The 22,720-nt window shown below is 46.2% G+C and overlaps 1 protein-coding gene across 1 annotated transcript in view; it reads left to right on the forward strand.

Moving 5' to 3' along the window:
- DGKG (diacylglycerol kinase gamma) overlaps positions 1-22,720 on the forward strand; it is a 200,747-nt gene that overhangs the window by 78,616 nt on the left and 99,411 nt on the right. The window contains exons 17-19 of the mRNA XM_023551564.2: positions 508-597; positions 4,663-4,823; positions 16,603-16,667. Coding sequence (XP_023407332.1) covers positions 508-597; positions 4,663-4,823; positions 16,603-16,667 — 316 coding nt within the window. The remainder of the gene's footprint in view (positions 1-507; positions 598-4,662; positions 4,824-16,602; positions 16,668-22,720) is intronic.

Below are 22,720 nucleotides of genomic sequence, written 5' to 3' on the forward strand. Positions count from 1 at the left end.
AGACCACTGTTTTACTCGTCTGTGTACCTGCCTAGCTCCTAAAGAGAGGAGGTGCGTGGACTGAGGGCCACATGGATCTGGGTTTGGATCCTGGCTCTGGACTTACTTTCCCTCTCTAAAACTCAGTTTCTTCAGCTTTAAGAGAAGGATGATAATATCTCGGAAGAGTTGGTCTCAGGGATAAATGGGCTAAGTGCTGGTTGTCATTAAGGATTAAAATTGAGATGTATGCTGTCACCTCAAAGGACAGAATTGGGATGACGTTAGGATAAAGAGGTGCAAGTTATGGGGAGACAGATTTGCTCAGTATAAAAGAATCCTTTGTAGTGATTAAAATACTGCAAATGAGATGTATGATTTAGGAAGTAGTGTGTTCGCCGTCATGAGAGGTATTCAAACAAAGAATGCAATGGAGGAGTTCACGCATTAGATCAAGGATAACAAGGTAACTCGAACATTCTGTAATCCCATGGCATATGGTTCTCTCTTCCTCCAAATGGTTTGCAGATAAGGCTAACTTCGCAAAGCATCCACCGGTGGCTGTCCTGCCTCTTGGAACAGGAAATGACCTTGCCCGCTGTCTCCGCTGGGGAGGAGGTGAGTGCATGCTAGCAGCTCTATTCTGGGGACAGGCAGTTCAGTTTACAGCTGCTCTGCAGAGCAAGGCAGTTCCGTGGCTCTCATTCCAGAGAGTGATCCTCCCTCAGGTCTGGAGTCACATCTATTCCATGGCTCTTTCCTTGCCCTCCGTCCCACGCCGAGGCTGGTATAGGAATCTCCCTTCTGTGCTCCCAACTTACCACTGTCCCCATACTTACTGTCATCCTGAAAACATCGGCATAGAGCTCGCCTCCCTCAGTGGAATGTAGAAAATTTTAGGGTAGTGACCAGCCTCAAGGGTCTCCTCCTCAGTGCACAGGCTGTTAGGGGCTTTCTTAGACAGGTGTTTTCTGCATCAAATTGTTGTGGTTGTTAAGTGCCCTCGCATCAGTTCCAACTCATAGCAACCCTGCATTCAACAGAACAAAACGTTACCCAGTCCTGCACCATCCTCACAATCGTTATGCTTGAGTCCATTGTTGCAGCCACTGTGTCAGTCCATCTCGTTGAAGGTCGTCCTCTTTCACTGACCCTCTACTTTTTCAAGTATGATGTCCTTCTCCAGAGACTGGCCCCTCCTAATAACAAGTCCAAAGTACATGAACCGAAGTATCACCATCCTTGCTTCTAAGGAGCATTCTGAAATTAAAGAAATTACCATCCCCTAAATCACTCATTTTCTGAATTAGGTCTCAGAATACAGACCCAAAAACCACATCACAGCTGCTTACAGTCACGAAGGACATCCAGATTATCCTAGATTCTCATGGCCATGGGCCCCCTTTTGAAATTCCTGTCTGCCTGAGAGGGACAGGGGGAGATGACCGGCTTATAGGGCCGAGGTGAAGCTAAGGAGAACTTGACAAACGGCAGCAGCACGTGGGTGCAGCATGCCCCAGAGAATGGAGAAGCTCAGGTCAGCACGTAGAGCCGGCAGATGTGTCTGGCAGACAGAAGAGGAATGGGGACTGCAGATGGCCAGTCAAATCAGTAAGCAATTCAAGACCAGGCAGGGCAGTGGTCAGCGCTCAGAGATGGGCTCATGCTTCGTGGGCAGGGGCAGGAGGAGGAGCCAGCCCTAGAAGGAAGTTAGCAGACATGGGAAGAGCACCCAGGGTCATTAGCCACACACTGAGGCTGGGCAGAGCCTCTTCCTTAAAGGCGGAAGACAAGGTGCCCTGGGTCCCACACTCTGGGTATCTAGGGAACATTGTTGTTTTTAGCCACTGTCAAGTCGGCTCCAACTCACGTCGATCCCTGTACAACAGAACGAAACACTGCCTGGTCCTGCACCATATTCATTATCATTGGCATGCTCCAGTCCATTGTTATGGCCACCATGTATTCTGAGTGTCTTCCAACCTAGGGTGCTCATCTACCAGCGCTGTGTCGGACAATATCCTGTTGAGATCCACAGAGTTTCCACTGGCTAATTTTTGGAAGTAGATTGCCAGACCTTTCTTCCTGGTCTGTCATAATCTGGAATCTCTGCTGATACCTGTCCACCATGGGTGACCCTGCTGGTGTTTGAAATACCAGTGGCATAGCTTCCAGCATCACAGCGACATTGAAGCCACCACAGTACAACAGACTGACGGATGAGTGGTCACTAGGCAACATAGCTAAGCATAAATTTTGTACAGGAAACCCAGTGGTGTGCTCACAGACAGCCCCACGGCCTCAGCTACATGGTTGCTGTATAGGTTTCTTAGAGCTGCCACAAACTGACTTATAGGAGCAGATGCTTATTGTCTCATAGTTCTGGAGGTTGCAAGTCTAAATCAAAATGTTGACTGAGCCATGCTCCCTCTCAGGCCTCTGGGGGAAGGTCCTTTCTCGTCTCTCCCAGCTTCTGGTAGCCCCAGGCATTCTTTGGCTTGTAGCTGCATCTTCACAGGCCATGCTCCCTCTGTGTGTCTCTCTGAGTCTCTCTTCATCTTTTATCAAGAGGCCATTCCTGTTGGGGTAGGACCCACCCTACTCCAGTCTGATGTCACATTAACTGATAACATCTTCAAAGATCCTATTTCCAAACAAGGTCACGTTCTCAGGTACCAGGGCTTAGGACTTCAACATGTCTTTTGGGGGAGACTTCACTGAGCAAAGCACAAAGTGGATAAATCCCACTTTCATTGCTGACTGCGTGGTAACGATCATTATGAATTCAGTTCCCAAAGTGTGAACATGGATCCAGTCCTCACCTTCCCACTTCTCTATCCTCACTGCCAGCTTCTATACAGCACGCTCTCTCTGCCCCTAGCTACCCAGAGCTGGGTCAGAGCTCACAGGTTAGAAGGACATCTTCCTTCAGACTGCCAAACAGGCAGATGCCAGCCCCTGCTGTCTCTCCCTGCCCTTGTGGATTTGTTAATTCGCTGGAATGACCCACAGAACTCATGGAGAGTAAAACAAAACTACTGATTTATTATAGCCAGAAAAACCCCTTGCTGTGGAGTCATTTCCTATAGGACAGAGTAGAACTGCCCCATAGGGTTTCCAAGGAGTGGCTGGTGGATTCGAACTGCTGACCTTTTGAGTAGCAGGCAAGCTCTTACACACTGCGCTACCAGGGTTCCATAGCTGAAATGGATACAAATGAAGAGACACAAAGGGCATGGTCCAGAAAGAGTTACAATGCATAGGCTTCGTGTCCTGAGGGAATGCACAGCAGATGTTCTCTCACCAGCCAGGAAACTCTTCTAAGCCTCAGGCATCAGGGCTCTTCTCATCCTCCCTACCTGGAGGTAATCTCAGGTGTCTCCTGAGGCTTAGTCAACATCAGTCCCCCAGGTGATCCCTATTGTTCCTTTCAGCCCCCACTCATTAGCCTCAGGTGTAGTCTGTCAGGAACCAAGACCAGAAGTCACACTGCTTGTTGTCAGGCGAGCCAGCACCTCACAGAGACACAATTCAGTACAGAACAGTTGCTATCTTGTGAGGAATCCCCTAAGGAACTAACCAAAGCCCTGATAGTTTGAAACTACCTGGCAAGATTGCCCTAAAAGTAAACAGGAGCATAGAAGTACGATTTGAAAGAAAAAGACCACCTCTCCCACTAACCTCTCAGCACTTACAGTTCACTGCCTGTATTAGTTTCCTATTGCTGCATAACAAATCACCACAAATTTAGCACCTTACAACAACACCCATTTATTAGCTCGAGTTCTGTAGGTCAGAAGTCCTGGCACAGCATGGCTGGGTTCTCGTCTCAAGGGCTCAGGCAGAAGCCGTGAAGTTGGTCAGGCTGTGTTTTCTTCTGGAAGCTCTGGAGTAGAATTTGCCTGTGAGCTCATTCGGGTTGTTGACCAAATTCAGTTCCTTGTGGTTGTAGGACTGAGGTCCCTGTGTCTTTGCTGGTTGTCAGCTGGGGACCACATTCAGCTCCTAGAAGCCGCCCACATTCCTTGCCACATGGATCCCTCCATCTTCAAAGCCAGCAACAGAAAAATCTCCCTCGCACTGAATCCCTCTCAAGCTTTGAATCTCTTTTTTAAGGAAGAGCCCAGTCCTTTTTAAGTGCTCACCTGATTAAGTCAGGTTCCCCTCCCCCTGCAATGATGTTCCTTTCCTAAAGTCAACTGCGACATATAGCATAACCTAATCACAAGTGACTAGCTCATCTTACTCACAAGTCCCGGGAATTATAGAGGATGTATATGCCAGGGGACAGGAATCATGAGTGCCATCTTAAAATTCTGTCTACCGCACTGTCCATCTCTGACATGACATGGCTCTGGAACAGATCTGTCATTCTCCCATAAACAGCTTCCTAACCGTCCAGGCCATCAAAATTGCCTAGGACTCAGCTAAACAGCCCTGTCACTTTTAGCCAGCGCCCCCTGCTCCTCCTGCTCCCAAAACACCCAGCCTCTTTTTAATTAACCCCTATTGCCCTCCCCTTCTCCTTGGCTCAAGGAACGTAAGTATCTCCAGCACAAAGGTACACTGGGGAGTCTCCCAATCACAGATGCCTGTGGGGTTCCCTACCCTGACAGCTTCCTGTGCATCAGCAACCACTTAACCTCTCTGCTCTGGTGGCAAATGCAGTGTTGTGCTCCACAGGATACGAGGGGGGCAGCTTGACAAAAATCCTGAAGGACATCGAACAGAGCCCTTTGGTCATGTTGGACCGCTGGCATCTGGAAGTCATCCCCAGAGAGGAGGTGGAGAATGGGGACCAGATCCCATACAACATCATGAACAACTATTTCTCCATTGGCGTGGTGAGTTGGCTAGAAATTGGCTTCCTTCTGGAAAGAGAATGCCTGGGTGGGCAGGAAGGGTTAGAGTCTTCAGTTGTTCCACTCCGGGTCTCTACTCTTCACCTGTCCCAGCTGTCCCCAGCCCTGACTTAGGTCCAAGCATCCTCTCATCTGGCCTGGGAGTGGGCACCCTGATTGCCCCAACCCCCTCTCCTTGGTTATAAGGAAATCCCTGCCCCTCTCATTTTAACTAACATAAGTAAGAATATCAGGAATTTTTTCAAAAAATATATTTACCATTTGAGTACCATGTTTTTACACAAATAATGCGTGCCTTCTGCGCTTGTTTGCCAGCCTTGCCCTCCCTGCTCCAGGTATTTTCCTAAACGAGCTATGCTAATTTTTTTACAACAACACGCGGGAAAGGATTGGCATGTTGGCACTTAAAAGGATGCCTCTCGCGGAAGGGGGGATATGGCTAGCAAACAAACACAGAAGGCATGCGTTATTTTTGTAAAAATACTGTGATTTGAAGCAATTAAAGAAAAGCAACACCAAGAAATAACTAAGGAGCGAGGCCACAAGGAGATTGTTGCTTAAGCTTCCAGAGTTGGGAATTCTGTCCTCAAGGGAGGCCCGCCTTGTTCCAAGCTGGTTTGGCTTGCTTAGCTTGTTGGACCCTTGTCTCCTGTTCTCTCCTCTCATCTCAACCCCATCACACGAGTGCTTCCCAAACCTCTAGGGACGTCCTCTCCTGGCTGACCCCTCAAGGGGGAGGTCCTTGCTCCTCATTGGTGCCAGCACAGCCCTCTGTGCTCACCCCTTAAGTGTACTGTCTGCGTTAGATGGAAGGGATTGTTTTAACATACCGTCTCCCCCAACGCCTACTAGCAGAGGCAAGGACAGTGCCACATTCGTCTTCCTTCCCCTAGTCCCCAACATACCTAGGATAGCTCAGTTAGTTTGTTTCCTTGAACTCAACCTGAGGTGCAAAGAGGATTGGGGTGGACACTGCTCCCCAGGCTGTTGGAGTGAGGACAAGGAGGATGGGCAATTAATCATTTTCATAAATAGAGCTGCGCTTTGGGAGGGGAGTGCAGTGCGCTCACCACTGTGCCAGGCTTTATGTATTCTGGCCCTCATAGCAACCCTGCAAGGTAGGTATGGTTGTCCCCATTCCACAGACAAAGCCTGAGGACCGACGACTAGGGGTAGAACGATGGCTCGCAGAGGGATGGCTCGCATGGCTCTGCGTTATTCCGATGCCAGATTCTTCCCTGGTCACTTCCCTGTTTTGGAATTACGCTTCCCAGTTTCATATGCACGTGTGTGTGTATATATATACACACACATGTATATATACATACACGCGTGTATATACACACACGCACACATATATATATTGGCACTTTAGGTAAAACTTTACGCAGGAAATTAGTTTCTTGTTCAACAATTTATACAATTTTTACACAGATTGTTTTGTGACATTGGTTGCAATCCCTGCAGTACATCAACACTCTCCCCTTCCACACCCCAATTCCTCGTTTCCATACGTCCATTTTTCCTGTCTTCTTGTCTTTGCTTTTGGGCAGCTGTTGCCCTTTTGGTCATGTGTACATGACTGAACTAAGAAACACATTCCTCACGTGCGTTATTGTTTGCCGTATAGATTTCTGTAATCTTTGGCCGATGGGTGAACTTCAGGAGTGGCTTCAGTTCTGAGTTAAAAGGGTATCTGAGGGCCATTGTCTTGGGGGTCCTTCTAGTCTCTGTCAGACCAATAAGTCTGGTCTTTTTTTTGTGAATTTGAATTTTGTTCTACATTTTTCTCCTGCTCTGTCGGGGATCCTCTATTATGATCCCTGTCAGAGTGGTTGGTGGTGGTAGTTGGGCACCATCTAGCTCTTCCGGGCTTAGGCTGGTGTTGGCTGTGGTTCATGAGGTACGTTAGTCCTTTGTGCCATGTTTTGTTGATTCTTATGACTCCACTGAAGGGCATTATTTGCTCCATTTTATTGATGAGGAAACAGAGACTCAGAGAGATTAAGAGATTTCCCTTCATTTTCTGACTCCTAATCCAGTGTTCAAGGTCATTGCATGGCACAAATGGTTTGCACCTGTCCATCAATGGGTTTTTTATTAACCTAAAGGTTAATGGTTTGAACCTACCCAGTGGTGCCATGGAAGAAAGGTCTGGCAATCTGCTTGCATGAAGATTACAGCCAAGAAAACCCTATAGAGCAGTTCTACTCTGTAACATATGGGGTTGCTATGAGTTGGAATCAACTCAGTGGCAGTGGGTTTTGGTTTAATCCAGTGCTCTCTCTATTACTAAAACAGGAGAGGAACTATTGGACCCATGATCAGGTTCTGAGAAGATAGGGGTGGTGGACCGAGAGCAAATGTAGGGATCCCTATGCTCCAATCTATCACCCCAGCCCCCTGGCCTCAGTTGGGGAAGACATCTTTCCCTAGACCTCTTCTGGTTCCTTCCTAAAGGGACCTAGGCAGACTCCTTGCCTCTTGTTCTTGCTTCAAGACCCCTCTCCTTTTGGACTCCCTGCTTAGGCCCTGCATCCTCCCAGCAGGAGCATATGCGTCTTCAGCTTCTGCAAACCAGACATGACTGACAGGTCTGTAGTTCAGGCGGCTTCTAGACATGGACTTCTGTCATAATAGTTTCACAGAAGCTCAAGTGTCTTTTTCCTACGGTAGCCACAGTATAACTTGCTAACATTTACAGAGTTCTTACTGCGTAAAGGGAGAGCTTTCCTATGAGGTAGGTACAATCATTATCCTTTTTTGTTTTGTAAAAAGGACCTGTAGCTTAGAAAGATAAACAGGTCCAAGCTGATGAGTGGTCAAGCCAGAAATCACTAGTGTCTAGCTCCACGTCCTGACTGAGCTATGGACCACTGAGCCATGTGGCCTCTGCACAACCCTCTCCATCTTCATGCAGCCAACCACAGCAGCATTTGGGGAGAGGGAAGTCTCAGAATTTAGTGTGGCTGACCAGTGTCACTTGTCAGAAATGCAGATTCTATCCCCAGGCCAGATTCTGATTCATACTCTGTTTCAGTGGGTCAGGGCCGGGTATGGGAATTTGCATTTTTAATGATTCCCTGAGATAATTCTGATGCAGATTGTCCTAACCAAGTCCTCCGTGACAACCCATTAGAGCAGAGAACAGTGACCAAAGGAAGCAGTTCTTCACGGGAGCAGAAACCAGACGGACATAGGTGAAGCAGAGAGGGAACCTAGAAGGAAGAGGACAACCGGCTTCCAGGAGTGACCAGCCTGAGAGAGAGCTGAGTGGCAGAACTGGACTACCTTCCTGGGAGCTTCTAGATGGCAGGTTGCAGCCACAGCTGCCTTTCAAGTCTTCAGCCCCAAACATTCCCTTCCTCAACCTATCCAGCTCTGGCGGCCGGAAATAACACAACAGAGACCTAGCAGTCTGCCTGTCTGTCTCTGCACACCAAACTCATTGCCGTTGAGTCAATTCCGACTCATAGCAACCCTACAGGACAGAGTAGAACTGCCCCATAGGGTTTCCAAGGAGCAGCTGATGGATTCAAACTGCTGACCTTTTGGTTAGCAGCCATAGCTCTTAACCACTGTGCCACCAGGGCTCTACACACAGCCATGTGCAAAAATGGTACACACCTAGTCACCCATTCAAGGCCCAATTGTTGTCTACTTTGAATTTTTTTTGATGATTCTGTGTGTTTTCACTAATGAAGGCATGCTGATTAAAGGACCAATCTGGAATTTTTGTGATGAATTATGGATTTTGATACCCATTATCTGGGATCCTGTGTGTCCCAGTGGACCCTGGATGATGTAAATCCTGCCAGTATGAGTCAATGATAAAATCGGGTAAAGTATGAAGGCACCTGGCAAAAATGATTGCACATACATTTTATGCTAGTCTCCTTCTTCTTAGCCTTCTTATTATTTTTCAAGAAATTTTTCAAAACATGGCACAATGCATTCTTCCTTACTGTAAAAGCAATACTTATAGTCCAAATAAATAAAGCCAAAGGATTTTTTAATCTCAGGAAAATTAGTGCTACAGTGCATTCTTCATTGCTGCAAAAGCAGTACTGGCCAAATAAATAAAACTAACAGAATTTGAATCTCAGGAAAATTACCACTACTATGTATTCTTCATTATAACAAAAACAGTACCAACAGCTAAGAAGCAGAAACAGCTGCCCTGGAGTACTGCAGACCTGCTCACAGCGATGCATTCCACCTGCTACGTGTGGACGCGATGATTGGGCCCTAAGATTGAATGCAGGGTAAGAATAGTTTATAGGAGTTCCAGTCTCTTGAAAAGTACCACTACAAGGCATTATTCCTTATTGGAAAAGCGTTACTTACTGTTCAGAAGCTAGAAAAGAAGGGAGTCCATAATACTTGGAAATAATGAATGACGTAAAGGAGAAAATGGCCACTATGACTGAATGAAGACTGGCAATAGCTTATTCTCTCGATAAGTGCATTCTCATTAGAACGTAGTAACTGGCGAATATGGTGAGGAAGCTTATCTCACAGAAATAAAGGCAAACCTGTCAAAAGTTTAGAAAATTAGCACATCTGGAAGGCATCACCTAAAACAATGTTCAATCTACAAAATAAGGAGGCTCCAACTCACAGTTCTTGAGTTTCTAGCATCTTAAAAGGCTCCCACCTTCAGGCTAAACACGTTAAAATCAGGCTACCTCCTTTCCAAAAAACTCTGTTGTTGTTAGGTGCCATCGAGTAGGTTCAGACTCATGGCAACCCTATAGGACAGAGTAGAACTGCCCAATAGGGTTTCCAAGGAGCAGCTGGTGGATTTTTTTTTTTTACCTTTTGTTTAGCAACTGAGCTCTTAACCACTATACCACAGGCATAAAAATTGGGTGGGATACCATGTCCCACAGGCCTTAAAAGGGTAATTGCTGACCAAATGGAAAATGCACCAAGATGTAATAAACAGCTTCCCCTCAATAGATTGTTAGTTGTTAGCTGCCATAGAGTTGGCTCTAACTCATGGTAACCCCATGTACAACAGAACAAAACGTTATTGTTCAATCCTGTGCCATATTCATGGTCATTGTTATGCTCAAGTCCATTGTGTAATGCCTTCCAACCTAAAGGGCTCATTTTCCAGGACTATATCAAACAATATTCTGTTGTGATCCATAGGGTTTTCCTTAGCTAATTTTTGTAGGTAAATTGCCAGGCCTTTCTTCCTAGTCTGTCTTACTCTGAAGCTCCACTGAAACTTGTCCACCGTGGGTGACCCTGCTCGTATCTGAAGTACTGGTGGCGTAGCTTCCAGCATCACAGCAACATGCAAGCCACCACAGTAGGACAAAGTGACAGACGAGTGGTGGCTCAATTAGATAACCACCTCCTAAACCTAAGAACCAAGACTCATCACTAATCATGGTTTTAAGACATTCTTGCAAATAAGAAGGGATGGAGAGAGAGAGGAAAGTTCTACGAGTTATCCCCATCTCCCACAAAGGTCAAGCTACTGATTTGCCCTGGGCTCACTTAAAATAACCCAATCTGTTCATCTTTCAAGTTATGAAGAACTTCACAATAACTTCCTAATAATTTTTTTTTATGCACCTTTAGCTTGTGCATGTTTAACATTTTATTGTAGAGAACTGAGGAACTGGGGCTATTTCTTGTTGGTCTACCCTTCACCTTCTCTCAGTAAAATATTTGCAGGGTCTATGTGCTCGCTCTTTAAAAGTTGGAAAGGGAAATTCTTGAGAAAACAAATCACCAACACGCAACCTAACAGAGTCTGGGGCTGACATTTGCAGAAGGTCTTGCTCCCTATTTGACTTCCCAAACTTGGTAAGAGGAGAAGTAGATATGTAAACCAACCCAGTTTTACTTCCTTAGGATGATTAAATAGAGTCAGACTCCTTTGGCAAAGAGAGCCGTGCAAAGTCTTTGCCTCTTTTGAAGGACCGGGAATGTCTTATTGATATCAAATATCTGCTGCCTTGCATTCATGAAAATGATGGCAATGACCACTGCCGTGGTATTCCTGGTGGTAAAGAATTTGCCCTGCTGAGTTCTCTCTGCCCTCTTGATGCTAATGGGACCCATTTAACAGACAGAAGGATAAACTAGGCAGGAGGTCCAGATTCTGCTAGCCTAACTAATGGACCACAACTACCACAGCCTCCCCCATACTCAGTCCAGCACAACTAGATGATGCCCAGCTACCACCACCAATTGCTCTGACAGGGATCACAACAGAGGGTCCTGGACAGAGCTGGAGAAAAATGTAGAACAAAATTCTAACTCACCAAAAAAGACCAGACTTACTGGTCTGACAGAGACTAGAGAAACCCCGAGAATATGGCCCCTGGACACGCTTTTAACTCAATACTGAAGTTACTCCTGAGGTTCACCCTTCAGCAAAAGCTTAGACAGGCCCATAAAACAAACAATAATACACATAGCTCAACCACGTATTTGAGACTAAATGGGCACACCAGCCCAGGGGCAAGGTCGAGAAGGCAGGAAGGGACAGGAAAGCTGGATGAGTGGAAAAGGGGAACCAAAGGTCGAGAAGGAGAGAGTGTTGACATGTTGCAGGGTTGGCAACCAATGTCACAAAACAATGTATATCTATTGTTTAATAAGAAACTTATTTGCTCTGTAAACCTTCATTTAAATCACAATAAAAACTTCAAACAGATTCTGCTAGCCTATCCAGGGAGTGACTACAGCCTTGGCCACCCCACCACCACATTCTAATCAACCACATGCCAGGTTCCCGTTGGTAAGGAGTTGAGAGAGTTGGCCTTATCAGTCCTTTTAACCCATGATATCCACTGGCAGAAGATTTTAAACACAGTCATTCAGGACACCACTTCCTCTGCTTTCTCTAGCCTCCTCCTCCCTGTTCTTTATTTTTGGATTTGCAGAAATGTCAGGATGGCCAGGTATCAGTGACAGGAAGTTTAGGCCTGCAAAACAGTTCCTGGGCTATGTGTAACCCTGAAGCCCTCAAAGGCTCTGCTTTCACCAAGCCTTAACAGGATGAGTGAACAGCTAATCCCTTGATTCAATGAAATCTATTTCTGATGCCAGGGGAACCCAGGGGCCAAGGGGAGGCCGAGGCCTGTCACACTAATCCACACACCACTTCCACCTTCTGTGTTGTGGTTATTAAGATTCACCAGCCAGGTTTCCTCAATGATAAGCCTTCTGCCCATTAGCGAATGGGTCAAAAAGCATCATTTTCTCTTCAAAGTCTTGAATTCTCTTAACGTAGGGTTCTTGTCCCACCCGTAAGAGCCCTGAACTTACAAAGACAGTTGGACTTATGGAAGGGGGTCCTACGCAAAGGGTTTACATTCTTTTCCATCCCCCACTGTTTCAGACATTTTCAGAACAATCCCAATTTCAAATAATCTGTTCTGTTGCCTCCTTTCTGTCTTGTTATCTCCATAAATTGCCAAGGTAACCTGGACCTGTATTGCCCAGTATGGTAGCCACCAGCCACATATGGAGCCCTGGTGGCCTAGTGGTTAAGAGCTACAGCGAGCTACGGCTGCTAACCAAAATGTTGGCAGTTCAAATCCACCAGCCACTCCTTGGAAACTCTGTGGAGCAGTTCTACTGTGTACTATAGGGTCACTATGATTCGGAATCGACTCGACGGCAACGGGTTTGGTTTTTGGTTTTAGCCACATGTGGCCATTAGGCACTTGAAATGTGTCTTGTTCAAATTGAGATGTGCTGTAAGTATAAAATATACAGCAGATGTTGAAAACTTCATATAAAAAAATGTAAAATATTTCATTAATATTTTTCTAGTGATTGAATGACATGTTATTAGGATAATACTTGTGGTACATTAGGTTAATTAAAATATATTATTAAAATTAACTTGATCTGGGTTTTTTGTTTTTTACTTTTTTTAATGTAGCTACTAAAGCCCTGCTGCCATTGAGTCAATTCTGACTCATAGCAACCCTATAGGACAGAGTAAAACTGCCCCATAGGGTTTCCAAGGAGCCCCCGGTAAATTCGAACTGCCAACCGCTACACCACTAGGGTTTCCAATGTAGTTACTAGAATATTTTAAATTACATATGTGACTTACATTATATTTCTATTGTAAAGTGCTGGCCTAGATATTACAACATTTCAAATGACTAGAAAACCAAGTCGAACCCGTTGCCATCGATTCCAACTCATAGCGACCCTGTAGGGCAGAGTAGAACTGCCCCATAGGGTTTCCAAGGAGCAGCTGGTGGATTCAAACTGCTGACCTTTTGGTTAGCACCCAAGCTCTTTAATCACTACACCACCAGGGCTCCCAAGAATCTTTCATCCAGCCGTGTGCCTGGAGTTTGAGTTCAGGAGAGAATAGCCGGTGTCCATGTCTCTCCTTGTCTCTTCTTCACCCAACGCCTTATAGAAAAGACCCCACACAGAAAGGCCATCAGGAATCCATCTTCATCACTTTCCCAGGTTTGTAACTCCCATCTTCCCTCTTCAGAAGAGAGATTTAAAGCTGAAGGAAGAAGACAAGACAGGACAGAGACACTCTCTCTCTTCTTGTGAAGACGCATTTCACTGTCATTATTACCAAGAAAGGATTTGGACCATGGTAGCACTGGTTTCCAAAATTTAAATGCAATGACTCTGGAATGTCAATACAGCCAGTTTGGTGGCTGGCACAGAGCAGCTCAATGAAGGATGAGGGTGAATCTTGACTCCCACCTTAATCCCCAGATAGAGAAACACGATCAGAGTGTTTACCATCTTTGCCTTTTCAAGACTTTAAGAGCAAAGGAGCTGCTCGACTCTTTTACATTGTGTATTTACCAACAGACTACATTTTCAAATTCACAGTGACACCACTTTACTAATAACATTGTAAAGGCTGGTCTCTGTGAAAAGAAGCTTTGCAAAACCCTACGGGAAAAACCTTAATATAAAAAAACCGAGGACAAACAGAACAACTACACAGAGGGAGCACGCCTCTGTGCATATTCCAGATAATAAAAAAAAAAACAGGAGCCCGTCACAGCAGCACTGGGGGCCAGGGGCTCGGAAAGTACAGATCGTGCTGGCAGCATGTGATTCTTTTTTTCTTTTCCCCCTGACGAAAGAAAATTAGTGCTTCAAAGGAATACAAGTCGATGGAATGTTTTCTTGAATTCTTGAGAAGCAGTTGACGCATGTCACGTGAATCTTATTCACAGAAGCTCGCTCAGAGAGAGGGAAGCGGCACAGCCTAGGGGCGGGAAGGTCTACTTTCTCCAGAGCTGTGCGGGCTGGATGGGCCCCTATGAGCAAGGCCACCCCAGGGTCTGCAAGCCAAGACCTTCAACTCTTGATATGTCTTAAACCAAAAAATGAAATGAAATTACAAGTCAACAGCTAAAATTTAAATGTTAAATTCCCAGGACAGTATTTCAGCAAAGAGTCTTTCCCAACCACAGATTAAACCCATCTTCTTGAATTGCTCTCCTCACTTTCAGTGCTGGCTGGAATGACTCCTGTGCCATGTGCAAATAGTACAGTAAAACCTGGAAAAGCCGGAAGCTGTTTAGGGCGGAAACCTCCAGAGAAGGAAAACTCAAAGATTTTCCACTGAAAGTGGTAAGACTGCTCCCTGTCAAAGGCAGAAAATTGACAAGACCTGGAAAAGCAAGGCAGTCCCATGGTGTTCCGGCTCTCACAGGTTTCACTATACAAAGCCTCTCCTTGCCCCCTCACCTGCCTCTGGACCTTCTGTCCCCACTGTCAGCCTGTATTCCACCCACTGCACCCAGTGGCTGCTCAAAAAAGGCTTCCTCACTGAACCTGTACCTCCCGATGTTTAAAAAAAAAAAAAATCAACAGCCCTAAGTTTTCTTTTATAGCATTTCCATATCAAGGAACAGATTTAATATGCATTTGCTGAAAACTCACTGCCTGGAATTCAGGTCTCTTTTAGTTACATAGTTTAGTAATTGGGTTTCTGGATTTGTGCCTTTTGTTTGTTTGTTTGTTTTTTCCCTGCACACGTCTGAATCAGCTCCCTTGTTTCTGTACAGCCTCATCCCTCCAGCCCAATTGGCCTGTTTATTTCCAAAGCCCAGCACCTGCATCCCAAGTGGTAGCGCTGGGGCCTGAGCACTGAAGGAGGGGGACACACATTCTTATGCTAGAAAATGAGACGACTAACCAGGGTGGAAGGACACATTTGGGGAGGAGAGAGACACTCGGTTTTAGGTTTGAAGCATTGGCTTGGTTTTGGAGATACCCACCATGGAGGCTTCAACATCTAGAAATGAGAGTTATTGAGATGGCCCTCAAAGTGGAGTGTGAGCCACAGAGAGAAGAGAGCTCAGGGCAGCACCACTGTGTATGGCTGAGAGGGTGTGGGCAGTGGATGGAGAGCCAGAAGCACAGTGCCATGGGAGCTGTCCTGAGTTCAGAGGAGCAGGTAGTCAATAGCGCAGTAAAATGTCCATACTCAGACTCAAAACATTGCCGTGCAGTTGATCTCAGCTCATAGCTACTCATAGCAACCCTGAGCCACCAGGGCTCCAAAGTGTCCATAAAAAGAAGAAAAAAAAACCAAACTCAGTGCAGGTGAGTAGATTTCAACTCATAGCAACCCTATAGGGCAGAGTGGAACTGCCCCACAGGGTTTCCAAGGAGTGGCTGGTGGATTGGAACTGCTGACCTTCTTCATTAGCAGCCAAACTCTTAACCACTGTGCCAGCAGGGCTCCAAAGTGTCCATAGGATATGGTAATAAGACTCTTACTGATAACTGGAAAGAGTCATTTCAGTGGAGTGACAAGGAGCAGAAGCCAGAAATTAGAATACATCCTTTTTTATTATCTACCAATGAGGTATGTTCCACAGGAGAAAGATGTGGCAGTCTGCTTCGGTAAAGATTTACAGCCTTGGAGACCCTATGGGGCAGTTCTGCTCTGTCCTGTAGGGTCGCTATGAGTCTGAGTCGACTCCGCAGCAATGGGTTTGGGTTTTTGATTTTCATTGAGGTATGGAATCCCTGGGTGGTGCCAATGGTTAACGCACTTGGCTGCTAACTGCAAGGTTGGGGGTTTGAACCCACCCAGAGACACTTCAGAAGAAATACCTGGCGATCAACTTCCCAAAAACCTGCCACTGAAAACCGTATGGGACACGGTTCTACTCTGACACACGTGGGGTCGCTCAGAGTCAGAGTTTACTCAGCGGCAACTGGTCTTTGTTGTTGTTTTGAGGAGGTAACCCAATGCCACTAATTCTTTTCACTGATATGGATGGATGATTAAGAGCTAATATATAACAGCCTGGTACCAACGTTCAAGTTCCCAGTTTTGACAATGTGCGGTGGTTATGTAAGATGTTAGCACTGGGGAAAGCTCTCTATACTATTTTTGCCACTGAGTCTTAAAATATTTCAGAAGAAAAAGTATTTAAGAAAAAAAACAGTTAATATGACAGTGCATTTCCAAAAACTCACATTTAGCCCCCCACACAGGCTGCTGTACTGTAACTGCTCTCCCTCTTTAAAGGACCCAGGTGTCCCCTTCACTCACCCTTGAACTACCTGCTTCTCACTAGCCGGGCACAGAGTGAACATGGCAGTGGCTCTGGGGTCAGCTGAAGTGGGCTCTCAAAGCATTCCTTACACTGACTTGCAACCTTGGACATGATGTTCAGCTTCTGTCTGAGCCTTGGTGTCCTGTCTGAGATGGGGTCTGAGGTCTGGGAGGCATGGCCACTAACCCAGCATCTGCTGTCCTCTCTTGCCCTTTCAGGATGCTTCAATTGCACACAGATTCCACCTGATGAGAGAGAAACATCCTGAAAAGTTCAACAGCAGGTAAGAGGCCATGGCCCCTGCAGGCCTGGCTGCTCTGCCCTCTGCAGCCACCCCGCCTGGCCTGGCCAGACCGAGGCCTCCCACCTGCTGTCGTGGCAAAGGACTCTGCTTTCCTGCCATGAGGCCGGAAGAAGGGTTTTCATTTCCAAGTAGAAAAAATGTCAGAAGCCTGCCATAGCCTGGCAACTGTCCCTCCCAAATGATGCCGTGCAGAGGGTGGGGTTGGAGTGAGGGAGGGGGGAGGCGTGGGGCACCCACCTGGAGGCGGATTTGCCCTTGGCTCACTGGAACCCCTCTCATGGGGCCCCCCAACCCCCAGCCCCTACAACTCTTCTAGGAAAGGAGTGGAGAGGTAGAAGGGGGTTCTCAGAGCCCCCCAGCTTCTTTGCATACCAAAGGGGAAAGGGCAGCAGCTCCTCCAGGGCCAGTACCAGAGCACCAGGAGGGTGTTGCCTCTTCCTCCCAAGACAGAGGAGGGCAGCAGCCGAGAGGCCTGTGGTGGCCCCTGCAAAACCAGGAGCCCACCAGGTCCCAACCTTGGCCTGGACAACCCTGTGTAAAGTGTGGATGTCAGGTCCAAAAATGAAAGGAAAGAGAAAGCCAGTTCGTTTACAAACAAAACAAAACCCTCCTTGCCTGGGGGAGCTAATTTGGGAGAACTGCATTGTGACAGGCATAGTTAGCCCTGGAATTGTTCAATTTCCCTTCTTCCTTCTCTCCTTTTTCTTCTCCTTGGTTAATTCCTAGCCCTTCTCTTTTCTCTTTGGGGTACCATTTCAAGATGACCACTGGACCCCATCCCCACCCTCAGGCAGGCAAGGAGGAGGGAGAATAAGAATTTAGACTCCATCTTTGAGCCTGAAGGGCTTGACTTTTATTTAGCCTGCAGGGTTCTTTTCAGAGAAAAGATCAGGAAGTTGTCTGCAGACATTCATTTAAGGCCCAGCACCCCCAAAGGAGACTTGGTGGCGTAGTGGTTAAGAGCTATGGCTGCTAACCAAAAGGTTAGCAGTTCAAATCCACCAGCCACTCCTTGGGAACCCTATGGGGCATTTCTACTCTGTCCTGTAGGGTCGCTATGAGTTGGAATTGACTTGACAGCAACTATGAGTTGGAATTGACTTGACAGCAACGGGTTCCCCCAAAGAACTCCCTCATTTTCTTTTCTGCTCCTTTCTCCTGACCCCACAGCCTAGGATGTTAGCCAGTAAGAGGAAAGTCTTTGGGGGAATCAGACAGTGAAAATAATGAAGCTACCTGTGGGATGTAGTTGCCACTGAACCAGCCTTACGGGGATTTCTGTCCGCTTTCTGTCCCAGGCGTCTTCCTTCTTGCTGTCTCACGTGCAAACCAGACACGCTCAGTAAACACCCCAAACACTCACGCTTTCAGTCCCTGCCCCTCCTGCACTAACAGATTTACGGATCAAACGATTCCCGCTCACAGACTTTCTCATTCTCATATATCCACATGATCCCTTTTTATACTCCCACTCTTCCACCCATTCCACAGACTCTTAAGGTGCTCTCATCACACAGGTACCCATGTACGTACTCATGCACCCGTGCCTGTGACGATGCCGTATATACGCTTGCAGAAATCCATGGGGCTCTGTTCATTCATTCATTCATTCAACAGTCCGTTTTGAAAACATCTCACAGCAAGCACAGCTGTGCAGGTGTTTCAAATAGGGCTGTGTAGGGAGGTCACAGTCCAGTGGCAGCAACAGACTGGAAAGCAAATATGCCTGAGGATTTGTGTAACGTGAAGTGAACAGAAATGAGCCATAGGGACACAGGAGCCCTGGTGACATAGTGGTTAAGAGCTCTACTGCTTACCAAAAGGTCGGCAGTTCGAATCCACCAGCTGCTTCTTGGAAACCCTATGGGGCAGTTCTACTCTGTACTGTAGCATCACTATGTGTCGGAATTGACTCGTTGGCAATGGGTACAGGAATACAGGAGCTCCTAGGTGGTGCAAACAGTTAAGGCTTTCAGCTGATAACTGAAAGGTTGGAGGTTCAAGTCCACCCAGAAGCACCTCAGAAGAAAGGCCTGGTGATCTATGTCCAAAAAAATCAGCTATTGAAAACCCTATGGAGCCCTGACACACACAAGGTCACCATCAGTTGGGGTCAATGCCATGGCAACTGTTTTTTGTTTTGTGTTTTTAATGGGAACATAAAGCAAGCTATGGAATGTGCCCTTGAGGGTTTTCCAAAGACAGAGAAGTCCGAACCAAGGCACAGAAGGTAAGTATGCGTTTGCTAGGCTGAGTAAAAGGGGAGGGACAGCCCGGGCAGGAGGAACCGAGGGTAGAAAAAGATACAGAGAGGGCATGCTTGGGAAAGGGCAGGTTGTTGGGTGTGGCCGCCGACTGCGTCGTCTGCTGGCATGGGAAAGAAGAAAAGCCTCTGTTGTTTGTAGACAGCCCAGGAGCAGAGGGAGGGAGAGTTTTTCCATATTCCAAAAATCAATATACAGGTCAACGTATGATATAAGTAGAGCAATTGTCAGGTACCCACAGGTGGAATTATGCAACCTGGGCTGTCTAAGGTAGTTGGGGTGTTCGTTTTCTCTTCACCTTTCTCCTACGTGTGTTTTAACATTAGTTGGAACTAAACACAACTGGAAAAATAAACCTGTCAAGAAAAAAAAAAACTGCAGCGTGCATTTCAATGCAAGTACAAATTCACTGTGATCTGAATTACTGTTCCCATTAACAAGACTGCTCTTCAGGGGTAGGTTGGTGCCTCACCCTTCGCCTGGTTGAGGTCAAGGTGGTGTGGTCACCTGTGATGCTGGGCACGTGGATTTGCATGTTAATCCACGTGTTAGCCTAATAAGTGAAAACACTGTGGGATAAAGGGCTTCTGCCTGCTTCACAAGGTCACAGAACACTTGCTATTAATAACTTTGGGTCTTCGCTGCTTCCACCCTGCCTGCGTGCCATGTTGGAAAATACCCTGGAGTGCCCGGTGTGGCCACGGAGAGGCAGGCGAGCAGCCATTTTCTCCAGACTTCCTTATTTAGCGTTGGAGATGATTCTAAATAGGCAGGTGGTTGTTGCCATGGTTACCGCATTACACCAGCTGCTAAACTTAGGAAGGGCCACAAGGGATAGGAAGAAAGCTTGATACCCAGGATTTGGAAATGTAAACGGTATTATCAAACAAGGGTTCGTTTTACTCTGCTGAACTTAGGTTCTCTAAAGAGTAGTCACTGCTTGGCTGGAAGCCCTTAGTATTAATGCCGTGCCTGGGCCCACAGGCATGATCCTGAGGTTAAATCTAGGGAGTTGTAATTGTTTGGTTTTGTTTAGTTTTGTTTTCAGTAAGGGAGAGTGACTAGCAAGAGCTAATGTATCAAGAAACTTGAATCCTTTGAAGTGGTCGTTCAGTTGCCTGTACTATTCTCACTAGAATTCTTTTTCTTTCCTTGTTGTGGTAAATATATACATAACCGTTTGCCATTTCAGCATCCTTCACACACACAATTCAGTGAAGTTAAACCCATTGCTGTCGAGCGGATTCTGACTCATAGCGACTCTATAGGACAGAGTAGAACAGCCCCATAGTGTTTCCAAGGAGCAGCTGGTGGACTTGAACTGCTGACCTTTTGGTTAGCAGCCGAGCTCTTAACCACTGTGCCACCAGGGCTTCTTCAGTGGCATTAGTTATGTCTATCATGTTGTTCAGCAGTTACCATTATCCCTTCCCGGATGTTCCCATTACCTTTAAGAAGCTCAGTGTCCCCTAACCAGTAAGTCCCCCTTTTTCCCTCTCTCCCACCTGCCCCAGGAAATCACTAATAAACTTTGGTCTCTATGCATTTGCCTATTCTAGATATTTCGTGTAAGTAGGGTAATACAATATTTGTCCCGTTGTGACTGACTTATTTCACTCAGCATAACATTTTCAAGGTTCATCCATGTTGTAGCATGTATTTGCCCTTTATTTTCTGACAAGAATTCTTCACATGGAGTCCAAGGGCATTGCAGACTCTGAAAACACCTCAAAAATTTTATGTGAAATATTGAATGTATTTTTCTGAGGAGAATGTCTGTGACTCTCCGAAAGTCCTTAGAGGAAACCATAACCCCCAAATGGCTAAAAGTCACAGTTCTGAGGTCCCTTTGAATCCAAGGAAGCATCAAGTTATGATTCCACAGTTGAGGCTTCAGGAAAGTCTTCCCTCAGTGGCTTCTTTATACAGGTTGTTGCCAGGGAAGGTGGTTGGTTACACAAAACAAAATTATGTTCCCTGATAGAATAGCTTTGTTAACGGAGCAAGAACCAGACCCAGGGATGCAGGAAGATGCACCCAGTGTGAAGGACAAGGGAAAAGCGGTCTTTAAGGGCAGAGACGGGGCTATTTTCTGCACTTTTTCCTTTCCTCTCATTGACATGCTATCATTAATTGCTCATGTAGGTGCGCTATGAAAATGATCATCTCACTGTTGGTACAAACAACAGAAGAGGTTTAATTCAATTCAGTTCCTAACATGTTAGAAAGTGTGCTAAGATACAAGGGTAAGTAAGACCTGGTCCACACCTTCAAGGAAGTCAAAGGCTAGCAAAAAGGAAACATAGTCCCGAAGTATTTTTTAGAAAATTATTTCAATATACAAGGTTACATGTAGGCGGTCGTAACTATACACAGGAAATTGTAGCGTATACGGGAATTTATTAAGGGTTATATCCCAAAAGTCATTTGAAAATGAGTTGTTTAGAGTGCAGAAATCATGTTAAAAGGGAACCCATTCCATTGCCATCAAGTCGATTCCGACTCATAGCGACTCCAAAAGACAGAGTAGAACTGCCCCATAGAGTTTTCAAGGAGCAGTGGGTGGATTCGAACTGCTGACTTTGTGGTTAGCAGCTGAGCTCTTAACCACTGCAGCACCAGGGCTCCTATGAGGAAACCAAGGATACCAAAATAAGAACAGTTATTATGTTTTGATCTCCAATTGGATGCCAGAAATCCTGGTGGTGAAGTGCTATGGCTGCTAGCCAAAAGGCTGATAGTTCAAATCCACCAGGCGCTCCTTGGAAACTCTATGGGGCAGTTCTACTCTGTTGTATAGGGTTGCTATGAGTTGGAATGAACTTGATGGCAACAGATTTGGTTTTGGGTTTTTTGGTATTGGATGCCAGGTGGTGAACTAGGTTTGCATTAATTTCTTTATATCCCCAAACAAACAACCTTACAATAGTAGCATTTCCATTTTTCAGATAAAGGAACTGAGGCTGGGAGAAGCTAAAGGAGGTCGTACATCTTATTAAGTAATGGAGTTGATTTGATCCTAGCCTAGCTCTCAACGCAGAGTCCAAATTCAGTTGGCTGCACCTGCTATCTTCCACGGATTTTGTTTGGCGAACACCTGGTGTATACCAAATACTCTGACAGTACTTTATACATGGTCCCCCTCAATACTAACAGTAACCTGCCAGGGTAGGTGCTACTGTCCTCATTTTAAAGATGAGGAAACTGAGGCTAAGGAAGGTTGACTTCTCACGTACTCCACCCACTTGTATAGATCTTCTAAGTAGGAAAATGCCTTCTGACTTTCAAAGGAAATACCACAGGACATACCACCCACTGTCAGCCTACGTGGTATGACTCTTCTCCCTGGTTCAGTGTCCACGGCAAGGAGCAGAACCAGCTACGTGATTTTTGAGTCCCGGTACAAAATGAAAGTGTGGGGCCCTTTGTTCGAAAAGTATTAAGAAGTTGAAGACAGTGACGGCAGACAGAACAATAAACCAAGTAACAGACCCTTCTAAGCTCAGGACCCTGGGCAACCACACAGGTCTCTCTCACATCCCTGAGCTGGCCCTGGCAAGCAAAGAGGGGTTAATAAAAAGAAAACACATTTGCCAGGGCTCAAAGAGTAAGGAGTTTGCTCTAGAGGCAGAAGAATGGAGGAAAGAGGGTTTCAGCTGGCAGCGGGGGGTGGGGGAGGAGACAAGATTATCAGCCCATCAGCCAGGCACAGACAGCACTAGCAGAGGAGCTGAGAACACCTTGATGGTCTTCCAGGTACCCCCAAAA

The sequence above is a fragment of the Loxodonta africana genome, chromosome 1 (genome assembly GCF_030014295.1).
Source record: "Loxodonta africana isolate mLoxAfr1 chromosome 1, mLoxAfr1.hap2, whole genome shotgun sequence".
NCBI lineage: Eukaryota > Metazoa > Chordata > Mammalia > Proboscidea > Elephantidae > Loxodonta > Loxodonta africana.